Source organism: Pinus tabuliformis, chromosome 9 (assembly GCF_031772625.1).
Source record: "Pinus tabuliformis cultivar Carrire ecotype Pingquan chromosome 9, CPIR1, whole genome shotgun sequence".
NCBI lineage: Eukaryota > Viridiplantae > Streptophyta > Pinopsida > Pinales > Pinaceae > Pinus > Pinus tabuliformis.
The window spans coordinates 1,186,921,376-1,186,946,294 of NC_142307.1; the positions used below are offsets into that span (position 1 = coordinate 1,186,921,376).

At 40.3% G+C, this 24,919-nt stretch overlaps 1 protein-coding gene across 1 annotated transcript in view; it reads right to left on the reverse strand.

The window, feature by feature from the left end:
* Nucleotides 1–22,588, reverse strand: part of LOC149152799 (enoyl-[acyl-carrier-protein] reductase [NADH] 1, chloroplastic-like) — a 34,835-nt gene extending 12,247 nt beyond the window's left edge. The window contains exons 1-2 of the mRNA XM_089437983.1: nt 22,369–22,588; nt 21,931–22,235 (exon numbers count right to left, since the gene is read on the reverse strand). Of these exons, the coding sequence (XP_089294109.1) occupies nt 21,931–22,222 (292 nt within the window). The 5' untranslated portion in view covers nt 22,223–22,235; nt 22,369–22,588. The remainder of the gene's footprint in view (nt 1–21,930; nt 22,236–22,368) is intronic.
* Between the last annotated feature and the right edge of the window lie 2,331 nt (nt 22,589–24,919).

The following is a 24,919-nucleotide window of genomic DNA, read 5'->3' on the forward strand; positions in this document are numbered from 1 at the left end:
AGTGTTGAAATGTGTAACTAGGTTCAGTGTTCATAATATCTTATGTATTTTATGTATTTGATGTAAAAGAGAAAGAAAAAATTACTATTATTATTTTATAGCATGGGTTTCATGCTCAAAGTTAATTTGTTTTTAGGTCAAAGCACCCATTGTGTGCTTCTAGGGTTTTGTCATAGAGTCAAGAAGTCAAAAGAGTCATTGCCATATGTAATAGACCCTATTGGGCATCTTGTAACAAGTCAAAAGAATTTATTTGAGTCAAAATGTGTCAAAGAGTCCCTCCAAGACCAAGTCGGCTTACAAAGAAGAAGTCAACCTCATTAAGGACAATTCACACTCTTAGAAAGCCTATATATAAGAAGCATTTGACCTCATTTGGTGGAGACTATCAAGAAATCCAAGGAAGTTCGATCACAAGAAGAAGTCCAGAAAGGCAAGCGAAGATCAAGGAAAGGCTAGAAGACAACAAATCTAAAGTTTTTGGGAATATTTCTCTCACACGTGCGAAGAAGAAGCTAGGGTTTCTGCAGCAACAAGAACGAAATTTCAAATCTCCTAAGAAGGTCGAAATCTGTGTGATCTAAAGGCAAGACATATCATCCATTTGACTAAGAAAGAAGAAACAATCCAAGCGAATAAGAAAGGAGGTATAAAATAGCCTCTTTATCCCACAAGTGTGAAGTTGCAATTGTTGCAGAAGGGCCAAAATTTGCAAGCCTACAGTGAAAGGCGAAATTTGTTACTGAGGGTCAAAGTTTCAAAAAGTTGTTGGAGTCGAAATTGCAGAAAGTTGTAGGAGTCGAAGTTGCAGAAGTTGTTGGAAGAACAAAATTTGTTGCTCATCAAGAGGAAGGTTGATTTGATCTTGGAGGGGTCTTAGCCTTGGGTCTAAAGGTCTTGGAATTCATCATTTGAAGATTCTATAAGAAGAGAAGAATTACTTGTGGGTTTTCCTCTCTAGGAGAGGTTTTGGCCCTGGCTAGCAGCCTACATCCTGTGTCCATTTGTTCTATTGATCTTCATGTTTTGGTAATTGTTGATGATAAGAACACCATAATAATCAAGAGAAGATGAAGCTAATTGTAAATACTACAAATTGAAGTAAAAAACATCACAAGTAGTTATCAATTTAAGAGAAATCACCCCTAATCTAGTTGCCCTAGATTTCTCAACAATTATTTCTAAGTTACTTAAATGATTAAATTATTTATCCTCAGAAAATAACTCAATAGTCCACAATAATTAATTTACTTTAGTTATTGTACTTTTCCTAAGTTAGACTTAGGAAAGAAGACATAAATCATTAGAAGAGGCAAATAATGTCTTCCACATGCTAAGACATGAAACCTGTGTAGAAGACCTTCCAAAACTATCACTCGCATCAACAGATCGATCACTGGAACACAGTCACCAATGAAATAAAGAGTGCGCACTAGTAGCCTATTTTTCTCTTGGATGCAATGGCACATTGATGTAGCGAATTCTCTTGGGGAGGATATTGTGATTGGAGGAAATTTTCTCTTGGATGATAGGTAATTCTATGGTGATTTGTGCAATTTTCTTGTGAATATCATCTTCCATTTTGCAATTGTTATATAATTATTTTTTCACTAAAATTTTCATCTTAATGTATTGAATCTTTTATTGCTCTAACATCTCCTTTGGCAAAATTATCACCTAGTTTCCATCAAGCAACCTTAGTACAGCTTCCTTGCTCTTTCATCTCCAATTAGTTGAAAGTTGCTAGGGTTTGATGAAGAGAAACCTATCTGGAGCATTTTCTCTCTCATACCTCACTCTAATCAGTCTTCTTCCATAGACCTCGCCCTTTGATTCCATTAACCTAGGATTAAGAAAAGGCATTAGTCTATTAGTGTGTCAATCCTTTAAATTAAAATCCTAAATTTTGTTTTTTGACTTCTAGGGTAAATTAAGGTTAGGTTATGGAAAAATATGCATTTAATAACATAAAATACCTTTGACCTCATAATCCTAGCGTTAGGAATTGCATCTACTAATTTGAAAAAAGAAAAATATCATTTTAAATGCAATTCTCAGCCACCTTTTTCGTGTTGATGTCTAGGGTTTCATAGTTGTTTTATGCAATTAGCCATTGAAAAATTGTTGCAACCTATTTCATTGCTTACTCATTTAATAGCCTTTGTTTATTTATTGTTCATCGCCATTTATAGGTTGTTCTATTATTGTTGTCATAAATTTTTCATGTTGTAAATTGTGATTCTAAAAAACCCTAATTTATAATAATGGTTGGTAATTTAATGGTAACATGTGTTTGGGATCTATTTGAGTGTCTCTAAGGTTGTTCAAGCCCTCTAAATTTAGCCATAGCTCCTTTGAAATCATTACCTTTCAATTATCTCTCACCTCAATTGGAGACCTACTTTATTGAATATCATCTTCGAGTATTTTAATTAGCAAAACCTTGGAGGATATTTATCGTGAGAGTTCTTGGTTATCTAATTTCCAATACCTGTTGGGGAATCCTCCCTTGTGGGGATAAGATCTATCCACAGAACAACAAGGGAACATTTACTAAGGTGATAGTGGTGGTTGGTCCCATTGTTTCCCTTAATCTAGAGTGCTTAGTGAGGTCTTGCACTATGGTGCTAGATTTTGTGGTAACAATTTTGGTGTCATTGTCAGGGAGGAGTTGAGACCTTCTCCTCGTGATCCAAAGTCTATGCTTCAATCTCTCTTGATGAGTTTATCCAAAAGCCAAGCTTAAATTGTTGATCTAGTGACTCGACCTATGAATCTAAAGATTGTAGAATTTGATCCTATCGAAACAATATCAAAGAAAATCCAAAGGAATATCCTATTGTAGTAATCATGTCCTAGACAAATCAATGTGACGATGATAATGATACCTTGGATTGAGGACACTATTAAATTGCTTGACATGACATGTATCTAGGATTCCCTAATTCGATGACTAGGGATTATAAATGGTTACCAATATTCCATGGGAATGGTTCCTTTACCACTATTAAGCACATAGATGCTTTTGAGCATCTTGTGCATCCCATCTTCATAAAGAAACTAGGGAAGATGTGATAATGTGACTATTTGCATTATCCCCGGATAGTAGTGCTAAAGCTGGGTATCAAGCACTCCCAAATAAAGGCATTCAATGGGATAGATTTCGAAGTAAGTTTCATTAAAAGATGGGCCAAAAGAATAGACTATAAAGAATTGCTCAAAGGTTCTACTTGGTTAAAAAGGTAATATTTGAAGACATTAGGAGTTTCAATCAAAGATTTCACCATCTTGTGAATATTGTTCTCGAGAATTTGAAACCACCAAATGATCTCATCTTGTCAACCTAGTTGCATGCTTTTGAAGGGAAATTTGCTTACCTCCTCAAAGACAAGAACCCCACTACTATAATTCATGCTAAAAATGATGCTGTAAGGGTTGAAGAAAATATGGCAGCAAGCCAACCAAGCATAGACATGGTGTGTCTTTGTTCGAATGACTTTGTGGTCAATGCCAACAACATTTTTGAAGAATTGATGCCAAAAGTTATCCAAAACTATAACATTATTGTTGCTCAAAGAAACATAATAGAACAAGAAATTCAAGTTCTAAGTGCATTAGCCAAAGTGTTTAGACTAATCTCTCTCAAACTCATGGTAGAGATGATGATATTGACCCCCTTGTCATAATGTCTACCAAAACGCATAATGAAGCTCATCCTCCCTTCTTCATAACCTTGGAAGTCAGTGGCTTCCTCCTTCATAATTACATGCTAGATTGAGGGGCATCTATGAATGTAATGTCACTAACAGTCATCTAGCAATGAGGCTTCGATATTACTCAACCATACAAGAATGTTTATGGTATCGTTTCAAGAGCCATTGATGTATGTTGTATTATTAAAGATTTATTGGTATGCTTATGCGGACACCCTGAAAGGAAAGTAGTCATGGATGTGGTAATTAAAGATATTCCTAATTTGTAGGGCATGCTTTTACCTAGGAAGTGGGCTAATAGGTGGCACAATTCAGATATATTTATCTTACATCGAAATCCCGATGGGGGAAGTTCAATTGCTCTAATCTTTGGGTAATCAGCCAAGTGACCTCAAGTGGAAAGCCATTATACTATATTTGATGATGAAGAAGGTGAAGAGTTTGGAAATTGGCAAGTTTTGGCTAACACTTGTCCATCTAAAGAAAACTTAGACAAAGTTTGGGTTTTATGCTTTCATGGGGTTTGCTCCAAATCTAAGTTTGGTGCAGGAATAGTTATAATATCACCAACTATGCATTGCAAATAATTTTCTTTCAGACTTGATTTTGACTACACCAACAACGTTGTCCAATATGAAGCTCTTGCATTAGGATTGGATATTGCTTTGGATAGGAAAATTATATGCTTAAATGTCATTGGGGACTCTAATTTGATTGTATCCCGGAGTAAGAATGTCTTCAATACCAAAAATGAAAAGCTTAGGAGATATAGACATGCCATATGCAAAACTATGGAACTTTTTGATGCATGTGCCATAGAAGTTGTTCGCAAGGATAGGAATGCTTTAGTTGATTCACTAGTTATTGTTACCACTACACTTTGCAACCCCCTGATGATTCCATATATGGCCTAGGGCAATACAACACAGATGTAATCTTTAGACCAACCATTCCAAACAAACTTGAACATTAGTGAGTTTTTTACAACAATTCTCAAATCCTCCAATTCATGCAAGGCACAAAAGAATTTTCCAATGAAAAACATGAGGATCCCAGTTAGTAAATGTTCTAGAAGAATCCATTCCTAAAGACATGATACCTTTTGAAAGAACTATTGACAGCAACGATGAGTACAAACAAAAACAACTAGCTGACAAACCACAAGAAATAATAGAGATAACATTGGATCAGAGTCGAAGCCTCAATGAACTAAGGTTGGAAAAAACACTTACGCAAAGGAAATAGTTGAGTTCAAAACAGTATTCCATGAATACAAAGACATTTTCTTGGTCATGCCAAGATCTTGCAACCTATAGTGAAGATGCCATTCAAAATTTCAATACTATCCCTCTAAAAGAAGAAGTTAAATCCATTAGAAGAAAGTTTTGGCATATAAATCCAAAATGCACCCCTCCCCACCCCCACCCCCACCCCCCCGTCCAAAAGGAGTTTCAAAAGAAGTTAGATGCTAAAATCATAGCTCCTATTAGGCATTCATCTTGGTTATCTAACCATGTAGTTGTCCAAAAAAGGTTGATGATATTAGAATATGTGTTGACTTTAGAGATTTGAACCAAGCTTGCCTTAAAAATAACTACCCTTTGCCAAATATGGAAAATTTGTTACAAAGAGTTATGGGTGCAAGAATGATGTCTATGTTAGATGGTTTCTCAAATTATAACCAAGTTCTTGTAAAAGCAGAAGATCAATTGAAAACTGCTTTCACCACCCCATGCGGAACTTACAAGTATTTGAGGATGCCTTTTGGTCTTTTCAATGCAGGGTCTACTTTTCAAAGAGCCAAAGCCATGGATTTTGTATTTATGGATTTCATTGGAAAGATAATTAAGATATAACAAGACAATATGTGTGGTATCTAAAGCAAAAAGTGCCCACATATAGCATCTTCGGACAAAAATTGACCGATGTAAGAAATACGAGATTCCATTAGACCCTAAGAAATCTATTTTTCGGGTAGACCAAGGAAAACTTTTAGCACATATTGTATCTAAAGATGATATTTGTATAGATCCTGAAAAAATTAAGTCCAACAAATCTATTCACCTTCCAAAGGATAAAAAATCTCTTAGATCTTTCTTTGGCAAGATTAATTTTACAAGAAGATTTGTCCCAAATTTCGCTGAAATTATTAAACCCATGAATGCTTTGTTGAAAAAGGCCATTGCTTTCGTATGGGATGACAGGAGTAAGAAATCATTTGAAGAGATTAAGGACAAGATCACAACCACACCAATCCTGATTGGTACAAACCATTCCAAGGATTTCATTATTTACTACTTTTCTTCTAAACACATGATTGCAAGGATCATATTGCAAAAAGATGATTCTGGAAATGAAAAACCCATTGCATTCATGAGCAGGGCCCTTTGAGATGTTGAGTGGAGATACATGATCACTGAAAAGCAGGCATATGCCCTTGTTAAATCCTTAAAGCATTTTATATCCTATGTTGGGTATAATAAGATCATTGCCTATGTTCCTTGCCCCGCTATCAAGGATGTGCTAACCGAACAAAATTGTTTTGGATCAAGAGGGAAATGGGTATCTAAATTTCAAGGGTATTGACATAAATATCAAACCAAAGAACATAGTCAAGGGGCAATAGTTAGCAGAAATTTTAACCAAGAGCAATGAAAGGGCCTTTGAATTAGAAGAAAGTAATCAGATTTATGTTGTCTTAAATGAATTAGAAACCAATGATTGATACTCTGACATCATTTACCACTTGAAAAATCATGGTGTCCCTCCTCATTTAGTGAATCCCGAGAGAAGAGCACTTAGATGTGTGAATAAGCAAAAAGTCAAGAGATTGATCTTAGAATTCCAATTAGGATTTTGTCAAGGGCATTTCGCTACAAGAACCACCCCCCATAAAAAATTTCGGGCAAGATATTATTGGCCTACAATTTTCACTAATACGCACAAGTGTGTTAGGTCTTGTCAACCCTGCCAATTCTTCATAGGAAAGAAGCAACTTCCTGCATTTCCTTTGAAGTCGATCATAGTTGAGGACCAATGCACCATTCCAACAATGGGGTCTGGATTTTATTGGGAAATTCAAAAATAACTCTAGCAATGGACACTGGATAGCTCTAATCTATTGAAAAATTGGGTAGTTGCGGTCAATATTTTCATTGGCAATTAAAGGAGACAATTCAAATTCTTGACTTTCACCAAGTCGACCTCTAGAAGGACATGTCCGCCCCGCAAGTATGAAATGGCGCCTCCTCCAACACATATAAATATGGCATCGTTGAACCTTATTTGCACCATCACATCACACATCAGTTCAATCTGAAATTGCAAGAGTATCTCATACGTACAAAGGAGTCAAAGGAGCCTTTCTTCTCTGTGTTGACCAACACATCTTTCTTTGCTTGACTTTCGTTGACTTGGGATGGTTTGGTTCTATTTGACCGAGTTTTTGGCTGTTGAAGGAGGCCAAAAATTGCAAATGCTCATTGACCTGGTTTAACCGAACTTTTGTCCATATTTTTGGTTTGTTAACCGCAGGGTTTGACTGAGGCATTTGATCAAAGATTTCAGGGATCCATTGACTGAGGCTTGATTGTCTTTCATAAGGCAAAATTCAGCCCTTATTATTGTAGACTTGACTTTGACCAGAAGTTGAATTTCTCTCTCATCATTGACTGGTTTTGATTTGGACATTTTGAGGTTAGATTTGGAATCTTGTTGGAATATTCTTGATGTACTATTGATGAACAAAATTCTCTCTCTCATAAGGAAAGATTGATTGGGTTTTCCCCTTGTGGGTTTTGCGTTGGTTGTGAACCTAATTCTTGTTGTCTCTTGTCTATTGTTTACTGTTTATTGTGATCTCTTTACTGCTCTATTAATGAAATGAATGGTTGAAGTTTCTCAAGTATAACTACTTGATGATTTGAATATAAAGAAAGGACCGGTTATATCATTAGAAGTAGTTATCAATTGTGAAACACTGCACCAGTCTTGTTATACTAGTAAAATCAACATGGCATCAGAGCTTTGGTGAAGGAAAAGAGATGTAAGATCACCTTGAAGAGCACTTGAAGGGCACCAAGAAGCACTTTGAAGAGTTTGAATTATGCCTTATTTTTTACCAGCAATCTTCATCATGAACACCTACATGAAGATTGAAAGCAAGCTTGAAGGAGCTACTAATTACAGGGCATGGAAGGCTAGACTTGACATAATACTTGAAAAAAACAATGTCTTGGGAATTGTTACAAGTAAAGTTATTGAACCATCTAATCAAGCAAGAAAGGATAAGTTTCATGAAGATGACATCTTGGCAAGAAGCATCATCTTGGACTCTGTTGGCTGCGGCAAGAGGTTGAGATGCAAAAACAGTGACGATCGGCAGGGTTACGCGCGTTGCAGGAGAAAGCAACCAAATGCATGGGTGCAATAGCACACAAGCTGTAGAGAGGTCAGGTCGAGACCGTGAGCAGGACTACTGGCAGGGCTACGTGAGGCAGTCGTCAAGACTGGGTTGTGGAAGTAATGCCACAAAGTGATGTGAAGGATCATGCCAAGGGCAGGGTGCCACGTTGGGCATGATCAAGTAGTTGTAGGATGTAGTGGCCAACAGGTGTCATTGGGCAAAGGATTTGTTGCGAAAAGCACAAGCCGACAGAGTTGGTAGCAACGGGGAGTACCACTAGTAGAGACCGTATAAAATGTACAAAGATTTGCCAGCGGGATTGGTGAAGGTCAACCCTCGGAGGGAGAGAGGGAGACCATACTAGTTGAGGGTTTAGCAGTAATGCTAGAGAGACCTAGCACTGAGAGCTACAGGATGGAGAATGAGGCTTGGCACGTTGCACAAGAACTAGAGGGTAAGCCAGTTCCAGGTGGTTCTTCCAGAAGTACCTTCCTCACTAGAGGGAGTGTTAGAGTTTGTAGCTCAAGCAAACATTGCAGAGAGCTCAGATAGCCATTGGAGATCCAAGTGAGAAACTTGGAGTGAAGGTCAAGCAGAGACCTTGAGGGTCGAGAAGGCCTGCGATATGGAGTCAGAGAGATGCAAGCTTCGGGAGTGAGCAGTCTCGGGAGGTAATCAGTCTTCAAAGCGAGCCAACAAGTGTAGAGGATCAAGAGCAAGAGGCTCTTCGAGTTGAGTATCGATCAACAGCACCAGCAACACGGACATAGCCTATATATCTGGAGAAGGAGCAAAATGTTCCTTCGAGCTCTACCAAGAGAAGGTTGAGTATGCCTCGGAACATTGAGGTTTGAGAGGGCCACTTGTGGAGGAGAAGGTTGAGTCCTCAAAACCCTTCAGAGCCAAGAGGGCCTGTAGAAGGTGGTCAGCAAGAGAACATCTTGTGGAAGAGAAGGTCGAGTAGGCCTAAGACCTTTCAGGGTCAAGAGGCCCTGTGGAAGGTGGTCAACAAGAGAGCATCTTGTGGAAGAAAAGACAAAGTAGGCCTCAAACCTTTGAGGGTTGAGAGGGTCTGTGGAAGGCAGATGACAAGAGAAGATCTTGTGGAGGAGTAGGCCAAGGGGGTAAACTAGGCCGAGAGGGCTGAGTTGGGCCAAGAGGGTGGAGTTGGGTTGAGTAGGCCGAGGGGGACAAGAGGCTCTAATTGACTAAAGAAGACTGAGGAGGAATTGTTGGGGGGGATTTCCAAAGGAATTCAAGGGAGGTCGAGCAAGAAGAGAAGGACCGAGTTGAGGGGCCTATTTGTGGTGAGCAAGGAGAGAGGGTTGAGAACACTCCAAGGAGGCTGAGTTTGTCCTGGAGCCAATTCCAATTCAGATTTGAGTTTCCAAGCAGCCAAATCTCCACAGGGGCCGAGTTAAAGTTCCCCTTCAACTGTTATTTCTCTAAGTAATTTTTTGTGGGTTAAAACAAGGGTTTTTCTGTGTAAGTTTTCCCTTGTGATTAGGCATTTTACTGAGCATTGTAAAAGGGCAATTTTGTTTGGTATGGGAGCCCTATATTCTTATTGAAGGAATAATAAGAATTGGATTTTGGGACTAAAATTTTGTGTTTATTGTGCATGATCTAATTGCTAGTTTTATAAGTTCCATTATGCATAATTTGTTTTTGGTTAGGCACATCAGTGTGTTTCAGTTAATTAGCTGGGTTAGAGTTAATTTGAGACTTTTACCAGATCTGATGTTTCTATGTGCACTTAGTCTAGTGCCCACAAAATTTGACATATAGGTAACAACTCTGTGGGCACCAAGGATTGCTAGAATTCTCATGCACTCTTCATTCAAGCACATAAATCATGCACTCTACAGTGAGCACATGTCCCCGAGTTGGTGCCAGATGTTACCCACCCAAGCAAGTAACCCCTCTTGAAATTTTAAGGCTAGTGCAGTAGAATACAATTTTCTACCAGGTAATTGCTTCCTAATGATTTTCAGTTAGTATTTTATGCCACGTGGGAAACCCAACCTTGGGAGAAAACCTAGAATCTTTTCTTAGGAGAAATTATTCTTCAACAAGGTTTACAAATCAGCAATTTGTCTAGAAATTTGTGCCAATAATCCAAGTCAAATACTAGTCAAACCCGGTCAAATTCAACAGTTCATCAATGTTGGTCAAAAGTCAACTCTGGTCATGTTTAACCATGTGGTCAATTGCGGTCTACAGTCAAACATGTGGCTAGATTCGTTCAACACCCTTCAGTCAAATCCATTCAAACCTCTGCAGTCAAGCTTGATCAACTTTGGTCAATTAGTTGTGATCAAATTTATTTGATTTCTCACATGTGCGGCCTCAAGAAAGCTAGTCAAACTCAGTGATGAAGAGAGTGGAGGACTTGTTGTTCGTTGGTCTCCAAATGAGGCGTCTTGAAATCTTATTTATACATATCCATGGGGTGTGACAACCCAAGCGACACATCCGTTCACTGGTTGGTTGACTTATCTTCTTTCTGGGCCGACTTGTTTTCTTCCTAGGCCAACTTGTAGACATGCAGGAATACCTTCCTATGCTACACAAAAAATCAACACTACCTCTTAGCAAGGGAGGTATTCCCCTTAGCTAAAAACAAATTTCTCCTTAGCTGAAGTTTCTCCTCCACTAGAAAAATTTATGAGCTTGCTATGTTGATGTAGTGTCTTCTCACATGCACATCTATACATATAGATCACTCCATCTCGAAGCAAGCAATGTGAGTATCTTGGGCCAGTTACCCCTAGCCAAATCAACATGGCTAAATAGGTAAATGTATCAATTTCCCTTGGTCAAATTAGCATGACCCAACAAAATCAATGTGGCTTCTTAGGAAAGAGTCTTCCCCTGGGCCATTCACCCCTAGCCAAATCAGCGTGGTTTCTTTAGTGAATGTATCATTCTTCCCTAGTCAAATCAGCATGGCTCCAATGGAAGAATGTCTACCCTATGTTGCAGTTGCCCTAGGCCATTCATCCCTAGCCAAATCAGCACGGCTCCATGGGTGTATCATTCTCCCTTAGTCAAATGACCTTGAGGGAGAATACCTGCCCTATCCTACAAGCATTAATACTCTGGGCCATTGACCCCTAGCCAAATCAGCATGGCCCAATGGGTGAATGTATCAATCTCCCCTAGTCAAATCAACATCACCCCATGGGAGAACGTCTGCCTTATTCTACAAATTGCAAAAACGTCAACACTCCCTCTCAATGAGGGATACATTTTGCATCACGCCAAGCTTGTCTCTTCAGTATGCCAACTTCACTCTAGATAGAGGCTTGGTGAGAATGTCCGCAATCTGCTCGTCTGTGGATATGTACAGAGCTTCGCTACTCCCTTTTGCACTGTTACCGCTCAAACTAGCAGGGGTCCTAGGAGGGGATCCTATAGAGAAACTACTAGGTCAAGGGGAAACAATGGAGCGATAGCCCATTGTCACCTCAACTAAGGCTCCCTGCTCTTTACGGACTTTCATCGATGGGAGGAGACCCGGTATGAGGAATCACGAGAATGAATAGGTCAACAAAAAGATGAAGGGTGATTCGCAAGGCCCGGTCATAGGAGATACTCAATAATATAGTTTTCTTGCTTGGAAAGCAAGGTGATAGGCTCTCTAGGAAAGGCTAGGAGGATTCTTGAGGCTAGGGTTTGGGAGTATATCTTGTCAAGAGGTTTCCTAGACCTGAGAATCCTTGTGGAGAATTGGCCTTCGTGTGATCTTTGTGGAATTAGAGTTGCAAGGTTGCGAAACCACATGGGACCAAGTGGACCCAGAATTAGGTCAAGGATGTACAGTTGATCAGCCAAGGAGGGGCTTGACCTAATTATGGAGGAGAAGAGGACCAAAGGACAAATCTTCCTTTGAGAATTTAATGCAATGATCCAAATGAGGACACTAACCAAGGGAAACCCAGGGCAAGAAATGATCCTTGAGCTAGGGCTTGTTATATCTCAAGATCACACTGTCGGAATTTCTTGAAATTTGGAGGGTCTCTAGAGAAAACCCTAGCGCAATTATGGACAAGAAATCGAACTTTTTTAATGGCTACAATGGGAGAAAAGTGATGCCCTAGGTGACCTATGGAGGCTAGGCCTAGAAAGAGAACGAAAGGTGAGAGAAATATTCTTTAAAAGCGATCACCTGTGAAAGGATTAGTGCCTTATCCTTTGGGAGAGATGGAGTCAAAGAGACTTGGTGTTTGGAAAAGATTTACCCAATCAAGGAGGCCTTCAAGCAACTTCGCATGGCATTAGGGCATGAGAGCAGCTACTTAAGGTCTTTATACTTCGATATGCAATAATTGATGACTTATCAAGATATATTTAACAACAATAATCTCTAGGAACATTCACCCATTCATACATGGCCCATGCAATGATGCAATGCTACAAAAGATCAAAATTTCCACAATTTCACATAGAAAAGCAGTAAATTTCAGACTTGTATAGTGAAAATCCCAGCAACATTTCATGTGACAAAGTAAATACAAGAATAAGCATGAAAAGGATCACTTACATGTACAAATGAGTATATCCAATCATCAAATTATGCCAATAATGAAGCTCCAAGACAAGAGAAATAGATCCAAACATCAAAATTCATCCATGCAATCCAAACTCGTCCTCCAAAAGGGAATGTGAAATTCTCAAGTAGCTACTAAACCCAATCCAAGTGATGATGAGAGAATGAATCACCTCTCATCTATTTATACAATCTCTAATGAGTTTGATTTGCCTAATTTGGCCTAATTGAGCCCCAAATAATAAAATAATGTGCAATAATAACATCCCTTGGTGACAAGCCCACCAAGATAGCTCAATAACATAAGAATAAGCCTCTCAAGAAGGTAGAATGATCAATAAATTGAGTCGTTGGGCCTTTGAGGAGCCCTGATGAAGTCTAGATTGTGTCATGATGTGAGAATGGACTTCAAACATAGTGGACAAGGGTTGGCCCCTTGTTTTCCAAGCAAATCCCTGCGGTGCTCCCAAGTGGGTGCGGGGGTACAAGGACATCCTCATGGGTCTCCAAGTGGATCGAAAATGCATGTAAACCATTTGTAAGGGCCAGGATGCTGACATAAGCCCTCCCTTTGTCTCCTGCAGTGAAACATATCCTCATCTGGACCCTGGAACATTTTCCAAGTGTATGGTGCAAGTATGGAGTCACCTAGGCATGGTGAACCAGGTGCATCATCCTCATCCAAAAGGTGGAACACGAGCAATCAATGAGTGGTGTTGGGGATCCATAAAGTACTTTCTACTATGGTGAAGGCCCATGGCTCTCAACGCTCACCCTACAAATGCTAATGTGGCCCTCTGGAGGGCTAGGACCCCGTATAGGGAGACCAAGCCCCAAATGGAGACCCACCTGTAATCCTGCATAAGATCCAATGCGTCCCCTTGCCCTCCAACACAATAAATCATTAGAATAATCAAGTAAAAGAGCTTACATGTCATGGAACCAATAGGGCACTTCATGGTGGCATGCCCTTCCATAGTGGGCTTTGGCATGTACAAGTGTATACAAGCTCAATAAGGGGGTTAATCAAGGACCCTATTAGGTGGTTTCAACCTTTAAAGGCAGTGACATGTCCATGGTACATCCATCACATGGTAGGTGGCAAATGATATAGTGATGGAACGAAGTAGGGATCCGGGGAAAGCTCCAAGCCACATGCCATGGTACAAGGGTAGTTATAATAAGGGAAGCCCACACTTGGGTATATGAGTGTAGGGGGGAGCAAGTCGTGGTTCATGAGTTACCCCGGCCTTGTTTTTCCACCCTTCTTCATATGCCTTTTGCCTTTGATTTATTTTTCTTCATAATTGCTTGGGGCTCCAGGGGATGAGAGTAGGATGTGTAAGATGAAGTAGTAAGTACCCCCTTTTGAGGTGGGGCATTTCATTGCCCACCAGGGGTTGAAACAATCATGGGTTTCTTAATGATGGAGGGGGCTCATCTAGGGCCCATAGGAACCAGGGTGATGGCCATAGATAAGGCGTAGAGCTCATGTTTGGCTTTTGCCCACATGCTAAATTTGTATGTCTCGGCCATCTTTTGCGTTTTTTGGTGCATTCCCTGTTGAGAGTGGCCAAATTATGCTTTTCCTTTTCTTTTTAGTTGCATCAACCTTCGGGCATCATTCCAGGCCCGACCCAAGGTGTGGACAAGGGGAGGGGGAGGCTAATCCTATGTGGACCCAGTCGACACATGTGGACCCGGATGGGAAAAGAGATGAATGAGGCTAAAATGAGTGGATGGGGGTGATTTATATGGTATCAGGGAGCAGGACCACGCAACCAAAATCAAGATTTCCCATGTAGTGCCAACCCTAAAGCTAATGGCCAATAAAGGAGATCCCACAAGACTAGGGTACAAGGCTAACCACGAAATCGGGCAGTGGAGACAAGAATACAAACCTAGCCCACTCTTTCCGCCGAATCCCCCCACCAATCCATGCCCAAAAGTGTCCATGAAAAGTAAGGAAAATTACTCAACTATACCAATGAAAAGCCATACCTTCGGGGTTGGGAGGCCCACCTTCAAACATACCATCATAACAGATGGGCGAGGGACCACATGGTTGGCTCAGGTGGCGGAGATAATGGCACATCGAGCTATCTGGTGGCTGCAAGGGGTTGTTGGCTACCGGAGAAAAAATTTCTCCTATGCATACTACCCACAAGTGGTGGGTAACATGCACCATGTCTCAGATGAAGTGATATTTGATCTCAACGTGCTTCGACCTATCATGAAAATTTGGATTCTCTGAAAGCTCGACACAACTTTGATTATCATAATATATCAAGGTCGTCTCTAGCACCTGATCAAATAGCCCTGCAAATAGCTTCCAAAACCACACTGCTTCCTGACTTGCGGCACTGGCTACGATATACTCTGCCTTTGTTGTATTGAGTGCGACACAAGTTTGCTTCCTACTAAACCAGGATATCATAGTTGATCCCAAGCTGAAGTAGCGCCATGAGGTGCTCATTCTATCCTCTGCACTTTCGGCCCAAATCCAAATCAATATATACTTGCAAGCTCACTTCACCACCTGAGACATCTCAAACCATATCCAACTGTACCATGTAGGTACCTCAACACATACTTTGTCGCATGCCTCATCTCAACCATAAACTAGCCATCTTCCTTCACTAGATCCATCACCACAGCTGCTTTCGAGTTACCCTGATTGGGTGCCCCCTCTAACACTGAAGCATATCTTCCTATGGAAATCTTGGTAGCTCCCTTTGTCACAAAAGTAAATCCTCTTGCCACTGTTGCTCCCTCTGTTACTGATGCATAAACTGTTGTCTGGCATGGTACCCTCATAGAAGGCATACTGCTCCTAGAGACCCCTCATCTCTGAGCATCTAACCTGACAATCTCAACCCACGACATCCTCCTGGAAGGCTGCTCCTTCCACTCTCTCTAATTGTTTTCTCCCTTTGAACTAGAAGCTCTTCTAACCATCTAGCATGGTCTTAGACGTCCTAACAATTTGTACAATCCTCCCTTTCGAACATCAATCACTCTCACTAAGTCTAAGCTTGAGCCCTTCATCCATACAAGAACCTAACCATCTGGTAACTTGAGCAAATTCTCCTTGTAGTCTACTCCCTCGTTTTGGGAGAACCCTCTTGCCACAAACCTCTGTTTGTACTTCTCGATGCTACCATTTGCTGCATGAATCATCGCTTTAGCAGCCTCCACAATGGACATGTTCTTCCTTTCCGCAAACCCCATTCAGGAGGCCGTGGAAAAGGAAAAATCATAAATAAGCAATTATTTTTTGGTATCTAAAGCATACAAAATAAAAGGACAAGAAGCTGACCAAAAAATCAAAAGGAGAATAAAATATGATTGGAAGTACTTATCTCTTGATCAAGGAAGAAATTGTTGAGGGTTGTAGCGAAATGTAAACTCCCTCTTGATCCTTGCCTCCTTAAAAAAAAATTGAAATCCTTGGAAGTATACTCTCCTCCATTATCCAACCTCAAAACCTTGATCTTCTTCCCTGTCAAGTTTTCTCCCTGCACCCCGAACTCCTGGATCTCGTTGAAGACTTCATCCTTGGCCTTCATTGGAAACAATCACTAATGAATGTCAAAAGACATATTCTTTCCGAAGTCCATCTACAATCTCATCAAGTTTAGATTCCCATGTCATCTTTTGAGGTTGATGTTCATCATCAACATCGATTGTTGATGCATGTTGTTTTTCCTTCCTTTTCTTCTAAAGACACTGGGAGGCATAGTGTCCAAAATCATGACAATTGAAGCACCTGATCTTTGACATATCCTTCTTCTTCTGATCCTGAACTAGAGCAGGTCTTCTACCTGTATTCTTCTTATCAAACTTTCCAAAATTACTTCTTCCTTTTCCTTTTCTTACATGAGCTGCAAGGGCTTGAGTTTCTTCATCCTGAGGTCTCTGCAAGCTATCCTTGGACAACAATTTGGCCTCCTCTTGGACACACTCAGTCTATAGCTTATCAAACTTGGGCAACTTTTCTCGTGCACAAATTCATTGAACAAATGGATCCTGTGATGAAAATCCATTGAGAATCATTGTAACAAGCTTTGCGTCATCAACAATATCTCTAATGGCTCCAAGTTCATCTCTCAGCTGAGAGACTCTCATAAGGTAAGAGACAACAGAATCTAATCTAGTCATCATGACACTATGAAGTTGATGCCTCAAGGTTAGTTTCCTGCTAATGTTGCCACTTTGTAACAATCCCACCAAAGCATCATATACTTCTTTGGCAGTCTTCAACTCAGCAACATGTGGAATCAAGTGGTCCTTTATGGAATCTATCAAGATTCTCTTAGCCTTGGCTTCATTCTTCTTATACTTGGCTTTCTCCTCAACTCCCTCTGGCTCTAGAATGACTTCCTTCACATGATCCTGAAGGTTATTTTCTTCTAAGATAAGAAGTATCCTGGTCCAAGATTTGAAATTAATAGCACCATCCAACCTGTCTTTTACTCTAAGACTTGGCACCATTTTGACAGGAGATCTAAAATCCAATCAAGTTGTTGATTATTGTCTCTTAGGCTTACTTTAATGGTTGCTCTTTCAATAAAGTTGTGATACCATGTTGAAATTCTAAGGCTAGTGCAGTAGAATACAAAATTGCCAAGTAATTAGTCACTAATGATTTTCAACCAATATTTTATGCCATTTGGGAAACCTAACCTTGGGAGAAAACCCAACAACTTTTCTTAGGAGAAATTATTCTTCAGCAACGTTTACCAATCAACAATTTGTCTATAAATTTGTGCCAATAATCCAAGTCAAATACCAGTCAAAACTGGTCAAATTCAATGGCTAGTCAAAGTTGGTCAAAACCAATTAAAAGTCAACTTTGGTCAAATTTCAGCCCTTCAGTCTGCAATCAAACCTATGGTCAAATTCAATCAACGCCCAATGGTCAAATCCGGTCAAGCTCGGTCAGCTTCAATTAATTAGCTGCAGTCAAACTTATTGATTTCTCACATGTGTGGCCTCAAGGAAGCTAGTCAAACTAGGTGATGAAGAGAGAGAAGCATTTGCTCTTCATTGGTCTCCAAATGAGGCGTCTTGACATCTTATTTATACATGTCCAGGGGGTGTGACAACGCAAGGGACATGTCACTTCACTAGTTGGCCAACTTATCTTATTTCTAGGCCGACTTGAAGACATGCAGGAACACCTTTCGATGCTACATAAAAAATTCAACAACCCCTAGAAAAAAAATTCCCCTAGTTGTCCAGCTTGCCAACTAACAACCTTATGATGATCCACAAATAGCTAGCTCAAAGGCCTTCCATCCATGCTTCGATCAAAGTTTTATTTCATCTAGCTTACTCATAAAATGAAGGGCGGTCATATATTATAAGGTACATTAACCATTTTTGTGATCAAGTGCTTTCATTTAAGGTACAAAGGCATTCTAGTATGGAACACAAGTTGAACTGGATAATAGACTACTTCTAATTGTATTATTGTTCTCATGCTTCGCCTTGATGGTTATAGCTTGCCCCTAGTCTAGTGTGACATTCCTTGAGCCCCTTCTTTCCACAGTCCAAATGGGACACAAATAGGAGGTAGCAATTGATGTTATTTGTCCATGGTAATCCATACTTAACACCTTCCATTTGTCCCTTGTATCCACATCCCATCTTTGGGTTGATTGCTACATGTCGCCAGTATTGGTTCCCTAATTTCCTCATCCTTGTCTAAGGGCGCAAAAACCTTTTGCCCCAAGGGGTTGATGCAGCTAAAAGGAAGGCAAAAGCATGAGCCATGATGATAAAATGCAAAAAGATTGGCTAGGATATTATATAGGGCATGGATGAAATCCTAGTTTGAACTCTACCCCCTTCATTAGCCCTCACCCAGTTCCTAGCTAATGCATGAGCAACCAAAATGAACAGAACTTTGAATATTCCAACCCTGACGAACAATAAAATACTTAATCTTACGGGGTAAATGATGCATGAATGAAATTTTGTAACCCAAGCTAATGCAAGAAAAAGAAAATCAATGAAGAAACAGGCACAAAAGAGGAGCGGTAAAATACGTTGAGGAAATGGGTAACTTAAGTCCCATGATTGCTCCCTCTTCACATTGTGATGCTCAAGGACGATGGAATTTCATAATTGGTTCAAAGACTGTGGCATCCTCCATGAAGTAAACCTCTACTATATCACTAACCACTTGCACCTACTAATTAGCCTAGGAACCGTTCCTCCCGTCAGGGTTGGAAGCACCTAATAGGGCCATTGGATAACCCTCGCATATCTAAACATGGTGACTTGCTTACAAACCATAAGTTAGGAAGACATTTGAAGATGATGCTTGTGTGAAGTACTTTTGTGCCTCTTGCAATAGATATGACCCATTGTGATACTCTTAAGTTTATTTTACTTATAATGATGATCTCACTTGATTTTGAGGGTATGTTTCAGATGCTTACTCCCAGGTACAACTACCATCACATGAGGGATCCTATGAGCTTCTCTAACACTTCAATGTTTAGAGAGGGCGTCCAACCCCATTTGATAACCATTATGGGCACTAGAGCCAGGATGTTGACCACCTTTTGAGGAGAATTGACCTCAAGATGTATCCAGCATTGATGATGAGCTTCTCCTCTCCCTCCAAAACCTAAAAAATGTGCATTTGGACCACGACATTGCCAAGCGAGATGATGTACCTAGGGACAGCAAGATGCCTCCAAGTTGGCATTATACCTTCTTAATGGATGTTGCAGTTGCCCTATTGCCAAGCTAGTTTGATGAGGATAATGACTTGAGATCCCTCTAGAGTGGATGGTACACTTCCAGAGATGATGATGTCTTGCCTAAACATTGTGACGTCCCCTTCATATGGCTTGGACTGATGATGTGGGCTTGGTTGATGATGAGCAAGGTTTTCTCAATGATTTGACACCTTATTGATGAGGAGATGGCCTTTTGAGTGGGGAGCACTCTTTGACCCATCCATGGCACATTTTTATGGAGATATTCACTTCTGGAAAATGGAATCACCCTTGGAAGCCTTTTTACTCACATGCGGGTCAAAAAGAGGCTTATCATTATGTTTCATCATTGAGATAGCTATCTTTTAGGTAGACTTGTGACCTACTTAACTTGTTGATCTGCATTGGATCAATAAATTATTTTTCATAAATCTCGATGCTTTTAGACAGGAAAATTTGGAGGAATCAGCTTACAAGGTCATTTTTACAAGTGGTTCAAGTTTGGAAAATTTTGAGTGAAAAACATCAGGAGCCATTTTGAGGCCTTAAATGACCACTTTTTATGGTTTCGACCTCACTAAGGATCTAGACTCAATACACTACCACTAATACCTTTCCAATAGCGTAAGAATCACCTCCATCAGAGCTCATATGAGAAAGACATGACTCCTAGAAGTTGACATATCAAAATTGACAACCAAAATTCGGGAGGATGCCACATCAAGCCCTGTTACTCATGGAAAAGGTGTTAGCCACATTGCACTATGAAGAATACTCTAGAAGGGTCGAGTTGTAGCTAATATTGAGGATTGAATGGGCCAAATTTATCCCCTAGTTGGCTATCGGTTTGTGTTATAATTGGGTCACTAAGAGGAAAAAGGTTTTCATTCTATTTGAGTGCATTTTTTTGATAGATGAGCAGAGTAGCTAAGAGTGGAGAGAGAGAGAGAGAGCAAACAAAAAGGGCTTGTGTTTTATAGTAGCCCACAAACCACGGGTCTCACTCCTTTGTACTTACATCCATTTCCATTTAGATAAAGTGAGAGTAGAGCAACCTCACCTTCCAGTTGGGTTTTCTCCCAAAAGGATTTCCCAGGTTATATCTTGTGTTATTGTGGTTTTACTAATTGTTCTATTTGTTCTCTATTTTCTACATATTTATATTTTGCATGCATACGCAATAAACAATAGCTTAATAATTCCATAAATCTAAGCAAAAATTAACTCTCATAGTATAGATTACGGAGTCTAGTAAATTTTCTTTATCAAATCTTTCATGATGAATTGTCCAGTGGAATGTGCACACCAATTTACCAATCACTTGTAATCACATATTTTATTTTTTTTAGGGCTTTTAGTCAATTTTGCTAAATCAACTTGGTTGCCCTCCTAGAAATAAAGGGAAGTCGACTTAGACAAATCATTGAAACACACTCACTCATAAAATAGAGAGTGCACACTAGTAGCATACTTTTCTCTTGGACACAATGGAGCATTGGTGTAGCAAATTATCTTGGGGAGGATATTGAGATTGGAGAGAATTTTCTCTTGGATGATGAAGACTCTATGAACTTGGGGGGGATATTATGATTCTAATGGAGCATGTACTAGTGAAAATCCATAGGCTCTCCACTTAGGGGAGTTTTTTGAAATGAAATTGTGCTCTATGGAATGTAATTTTGTTGTATTATATAATAAATTTATGTGAAGGTATGTACATACGTTACAACTACAATAAGTGCTTAACCCAAATTCAAACTTGCATTTCTAAGAGCATATAAACATTAAGAGACATACAAATCATTGATATGGTAAAAAATGGGTACACAACTAAACCAAATATGGCCAGAAATAGTAATAGGATTGAAAGTGAGCCAACAAAGATACAGGAAGGGTCTGCCATCTATTAGGCTATGCATGGGTGAACTAATGGATTTTTACTACTTTATTACGTTCCCTTACTACAACAGCTTTGTCAGAATCTTTTGCGGAGTGCAATTTGGATATTGCACGAATGTTGTGATCAAACTTGTAAGTTGTGATTATAAAACAATTTCATAGACAGCCTGCATGGACCTCTGGAGCTAGGATGAGAATGCAGGTGCCTAATTAGCACCACGTTCCATCCATGAGATTTTGCAGCTAAAAATAATTTAAAAGTGCTAACAGATCTATGTAATATTGTTGCTAAGTGTAAGACAGCCACGTTCCATCCATGAGATTTTGCAGCTTAAAATAATTTAAAAGTGCTAACAGATCTATGTAATATTGCTGCTAAGTATAAGACAGACATAGTCAGGGTTTCTATTATAATCTTCATTTGTCAGTTGACTATGGCAAAAACCAGGTCTATCACCATTATAATCCGACGTCATACACACAACTCAGTTTCAATAACAACAACTTCTATGCAATAACTACATGAAAGAAAAAACAAAAATCACCGATATCTTTATTCCTTATCAGAAACTGCGGAAAGGAAACAAATCCATTAAACTAAGTTATAATGAGAGAAGATGATCAGACCTCTCAAATCAATGGAAAGTCCAGAGGGAGCGCCGTTATCATTGGCAACAGCCTGAATATTTGTAGATCCTCTGCTGAACTTAACTGCCTCTGTTTTAATGGTCCTAGACAGCTGCAAAGTAGAGGGCAGAAAAGAAGAGGAATGCAGATAGGTCCGTCGAGATGAAGAAAATGAGATATTGGGTGCCGGATTACAAACTCCTGAGAGGGCGCTTGTGGGGGCTGAAGGAGACTGAGATGAGTAAAGTGCGGCTCTAGCTAATTGAAGCCCAGAAGCAGTTGCAGCAGCCATGGCTTTCAGGTACCTGTGCATCATCATATTAGTACTACAAACCACCACAGAGCACAAATACGAACTTAAGAGACATCAACGACAGAACCCAAGTTCCCGTTTGATTTGATGCAAAACCTTTAGTGGAACGGAGCTGTGAAACGAACCTTGATTGCTGCTGATGCTAATTACAGGTTATTGGATCAAAACCCAGCAATGTTTTGGAGCCCAACCTCAGAAGAAAAAAAGTTGTGCGCACTGAAGAAAATTGCCAGCATTAGTTGAAAATATGATCTTTTGGGTGAAATGCGTGCAGCGAGCCAGTTTTAGTTCGTGCTTCACTCCTTGTTTGTATCGGAGAGTTAGTAATGATATGATCTACCAAATTTTAACCTAAATTTAATTTATAATCTGTCACGGGTGGGATAGTTGTAGTTTAGTTAGGGGTAACGTGTTGACACCATGGTTTCTGCAGTGGTTAGGCATGTTCTAAGACGGCATAAACATGATACCGCTGCAATCACATTAAATGACGTCAGTAGGATTTATGAAGAGAGTAGGTTGATAGATGTTGACGCGCTCTAATTAAAAAGTAAAAAGGAAAAAATTATGAAGTAGGTATTATGTAAATTGAAAATTATTAAATGTTAAGTATAGAAAGTCAATACGCGAAAATTATTTATTAAAAAAATAATAATAAAGGAACGAAAAAAGACAATTTATAGTTTGTCATATGAAAATCCTTTAAATTAGATAAAATTCTGGAAAGATATTTTCATTATAAAAAATTTGATTATTTTAAGATGATTAAGATAAAATAAAATGAGGATGCCGCGCGCGCCAGAGATGGAGCTCCGCCCCCGCCTCTGAAACCCTGATCGTTCCCGCTTGTGCCTTGGCAGCCCTGCTGCCGGGCTTGCAGGCCCTTTCGGGCCCTCCCTGCTGCGCTCTTTGCCCCCCTTCCTTGATCTAGGGGCGGCCCTCTGTCGCTGCTCGCCCTCCTGGGCCTCCTGCCCTCCCCCTCTTGCCTTCGATGGATTCTCACGCTCCCATTCAGCCCGACCTTGAGAAAGCCTTTGCCTCTCTCGTCCCTGGAAATAACTCGGAGAGGATTCGACCTTCTGCCTCCAAATTTATCAAAAAACTTGATGAAATTCCAGAAATTCCTCTTCCCCTTTCTCTTCCAAGGAGATCGGCTGTAGCATTAGCTGAGCGAGGATTGGTTGGCCAGTTCACGGGGCTATGGCCCTCCCCTCGAACTGTCCAACGTTGGGTAGAAAGAAATTGGAATGCCATGGTCCAAGGAAAAATTGCCATAAGGTTCTGTGGAAGAGGATATTATGCATTCCTTTTTGAAACAGTGGATGATCGCAACCTAATTTTCAGAAACGGACCATACTTTATGGACTCAAGAGGCCTTTATCTCAATCGCTGGACCCCGGACTTCGATCCTGAAATGGATGTACCCAATGCAGTTCCCGTTTGGGTACGCCTTCCGCATTTGCCGCTTCACTGCTGGGCTGATGAAACTGTTCGAGCAATTGGAAATGCTATAGGTAAATACGTGGACAGATCAGAACCAAAGGAAAACATGTATGCATGCGCAAGGATCTGTGTGGAGGTAGACTTGGGCAAAGGCCTTCCAGAGGCAGTAAAACTCAGAGTGGACCAGTGGACGCATATTCAACAGGTGGACTATGAACAGCTCCCCTTCAAATGTAAGGTATGTCATGAGTATGGTCATTTTGCAAATAGGTGCCCTAAGTCCAAACCAGAAGTCAATAACAATCTGTCTGAATCTCATGAGGAAGAGTGGGAATTAGTAAGAAAAAAGAAGAAGTCAAACCCTCCTCCTGAGCCTGAGGCACCTCATGCCGGATCCCCTCTCTCTTCCCCTGTTTTCCCCTCGTCCTCCAATCCCTTTGGATCTCTTGCTTCAGAGGATCCCCCTTCTCCCCCTCCTTCCCCCAAAGATCCCAGAATCTCTCCCTCTTCCCCCCTCCGAACTTCCCCTCCTCACTCAGTGGATAGGAGCTTATTCAAAAATAAATCGAAAGTATCCGATGATGGCCCCCAATCTGATCAACCAGTTCTGACCCGCATTGAGCCCCCTTTGATCTCTTCGACCCCAGCTCAGCCAGTTCTCGGTTCTCAGCCCATAAGAACCACCAGAAGTTCCTCCAAAGACCTTGGTGCACCCGGTGACAACCACAAGAAACCTGGACCAGGCAGAAAATCAGCCAAGCAACATCGGGAAGAAAGCTCGCAAAAGGACATAGCTCTAGGGATACAGACCCCTATGGATTCATTCATAACAGGTTCTCAAGAGAAAGATATAGTAGCCAAAGAATTCGAGAGGCGAGCACCTCATCGACCGAACGCCTTATGATGAAGCTTTTATCTTGGAATAGTAGGGGTATGGGGCACCCCTCCAAAACAGCGGCCCTAAGAGACCTTCTTCATTCAGAAAGGCCTGAAATTGTTCTAATTCAGGAAACCAAGCAAAACCAGAATGATATGCAGTTAATCATAGATACACAAAAATCCTTCATAGGGATCAGTAGCAGTTCCAGAGGAGCCTCTGGAGGAATCACTACTATGTGGAATAAGCAGCAGTGGAATTGTGTTTCCTCCGTCATCAACTCAAATTGGATCAGGACCAATCTAGTCAATAAGGAAGAAAGCTGTGATATTATCATTTACAATGTATATATCCCC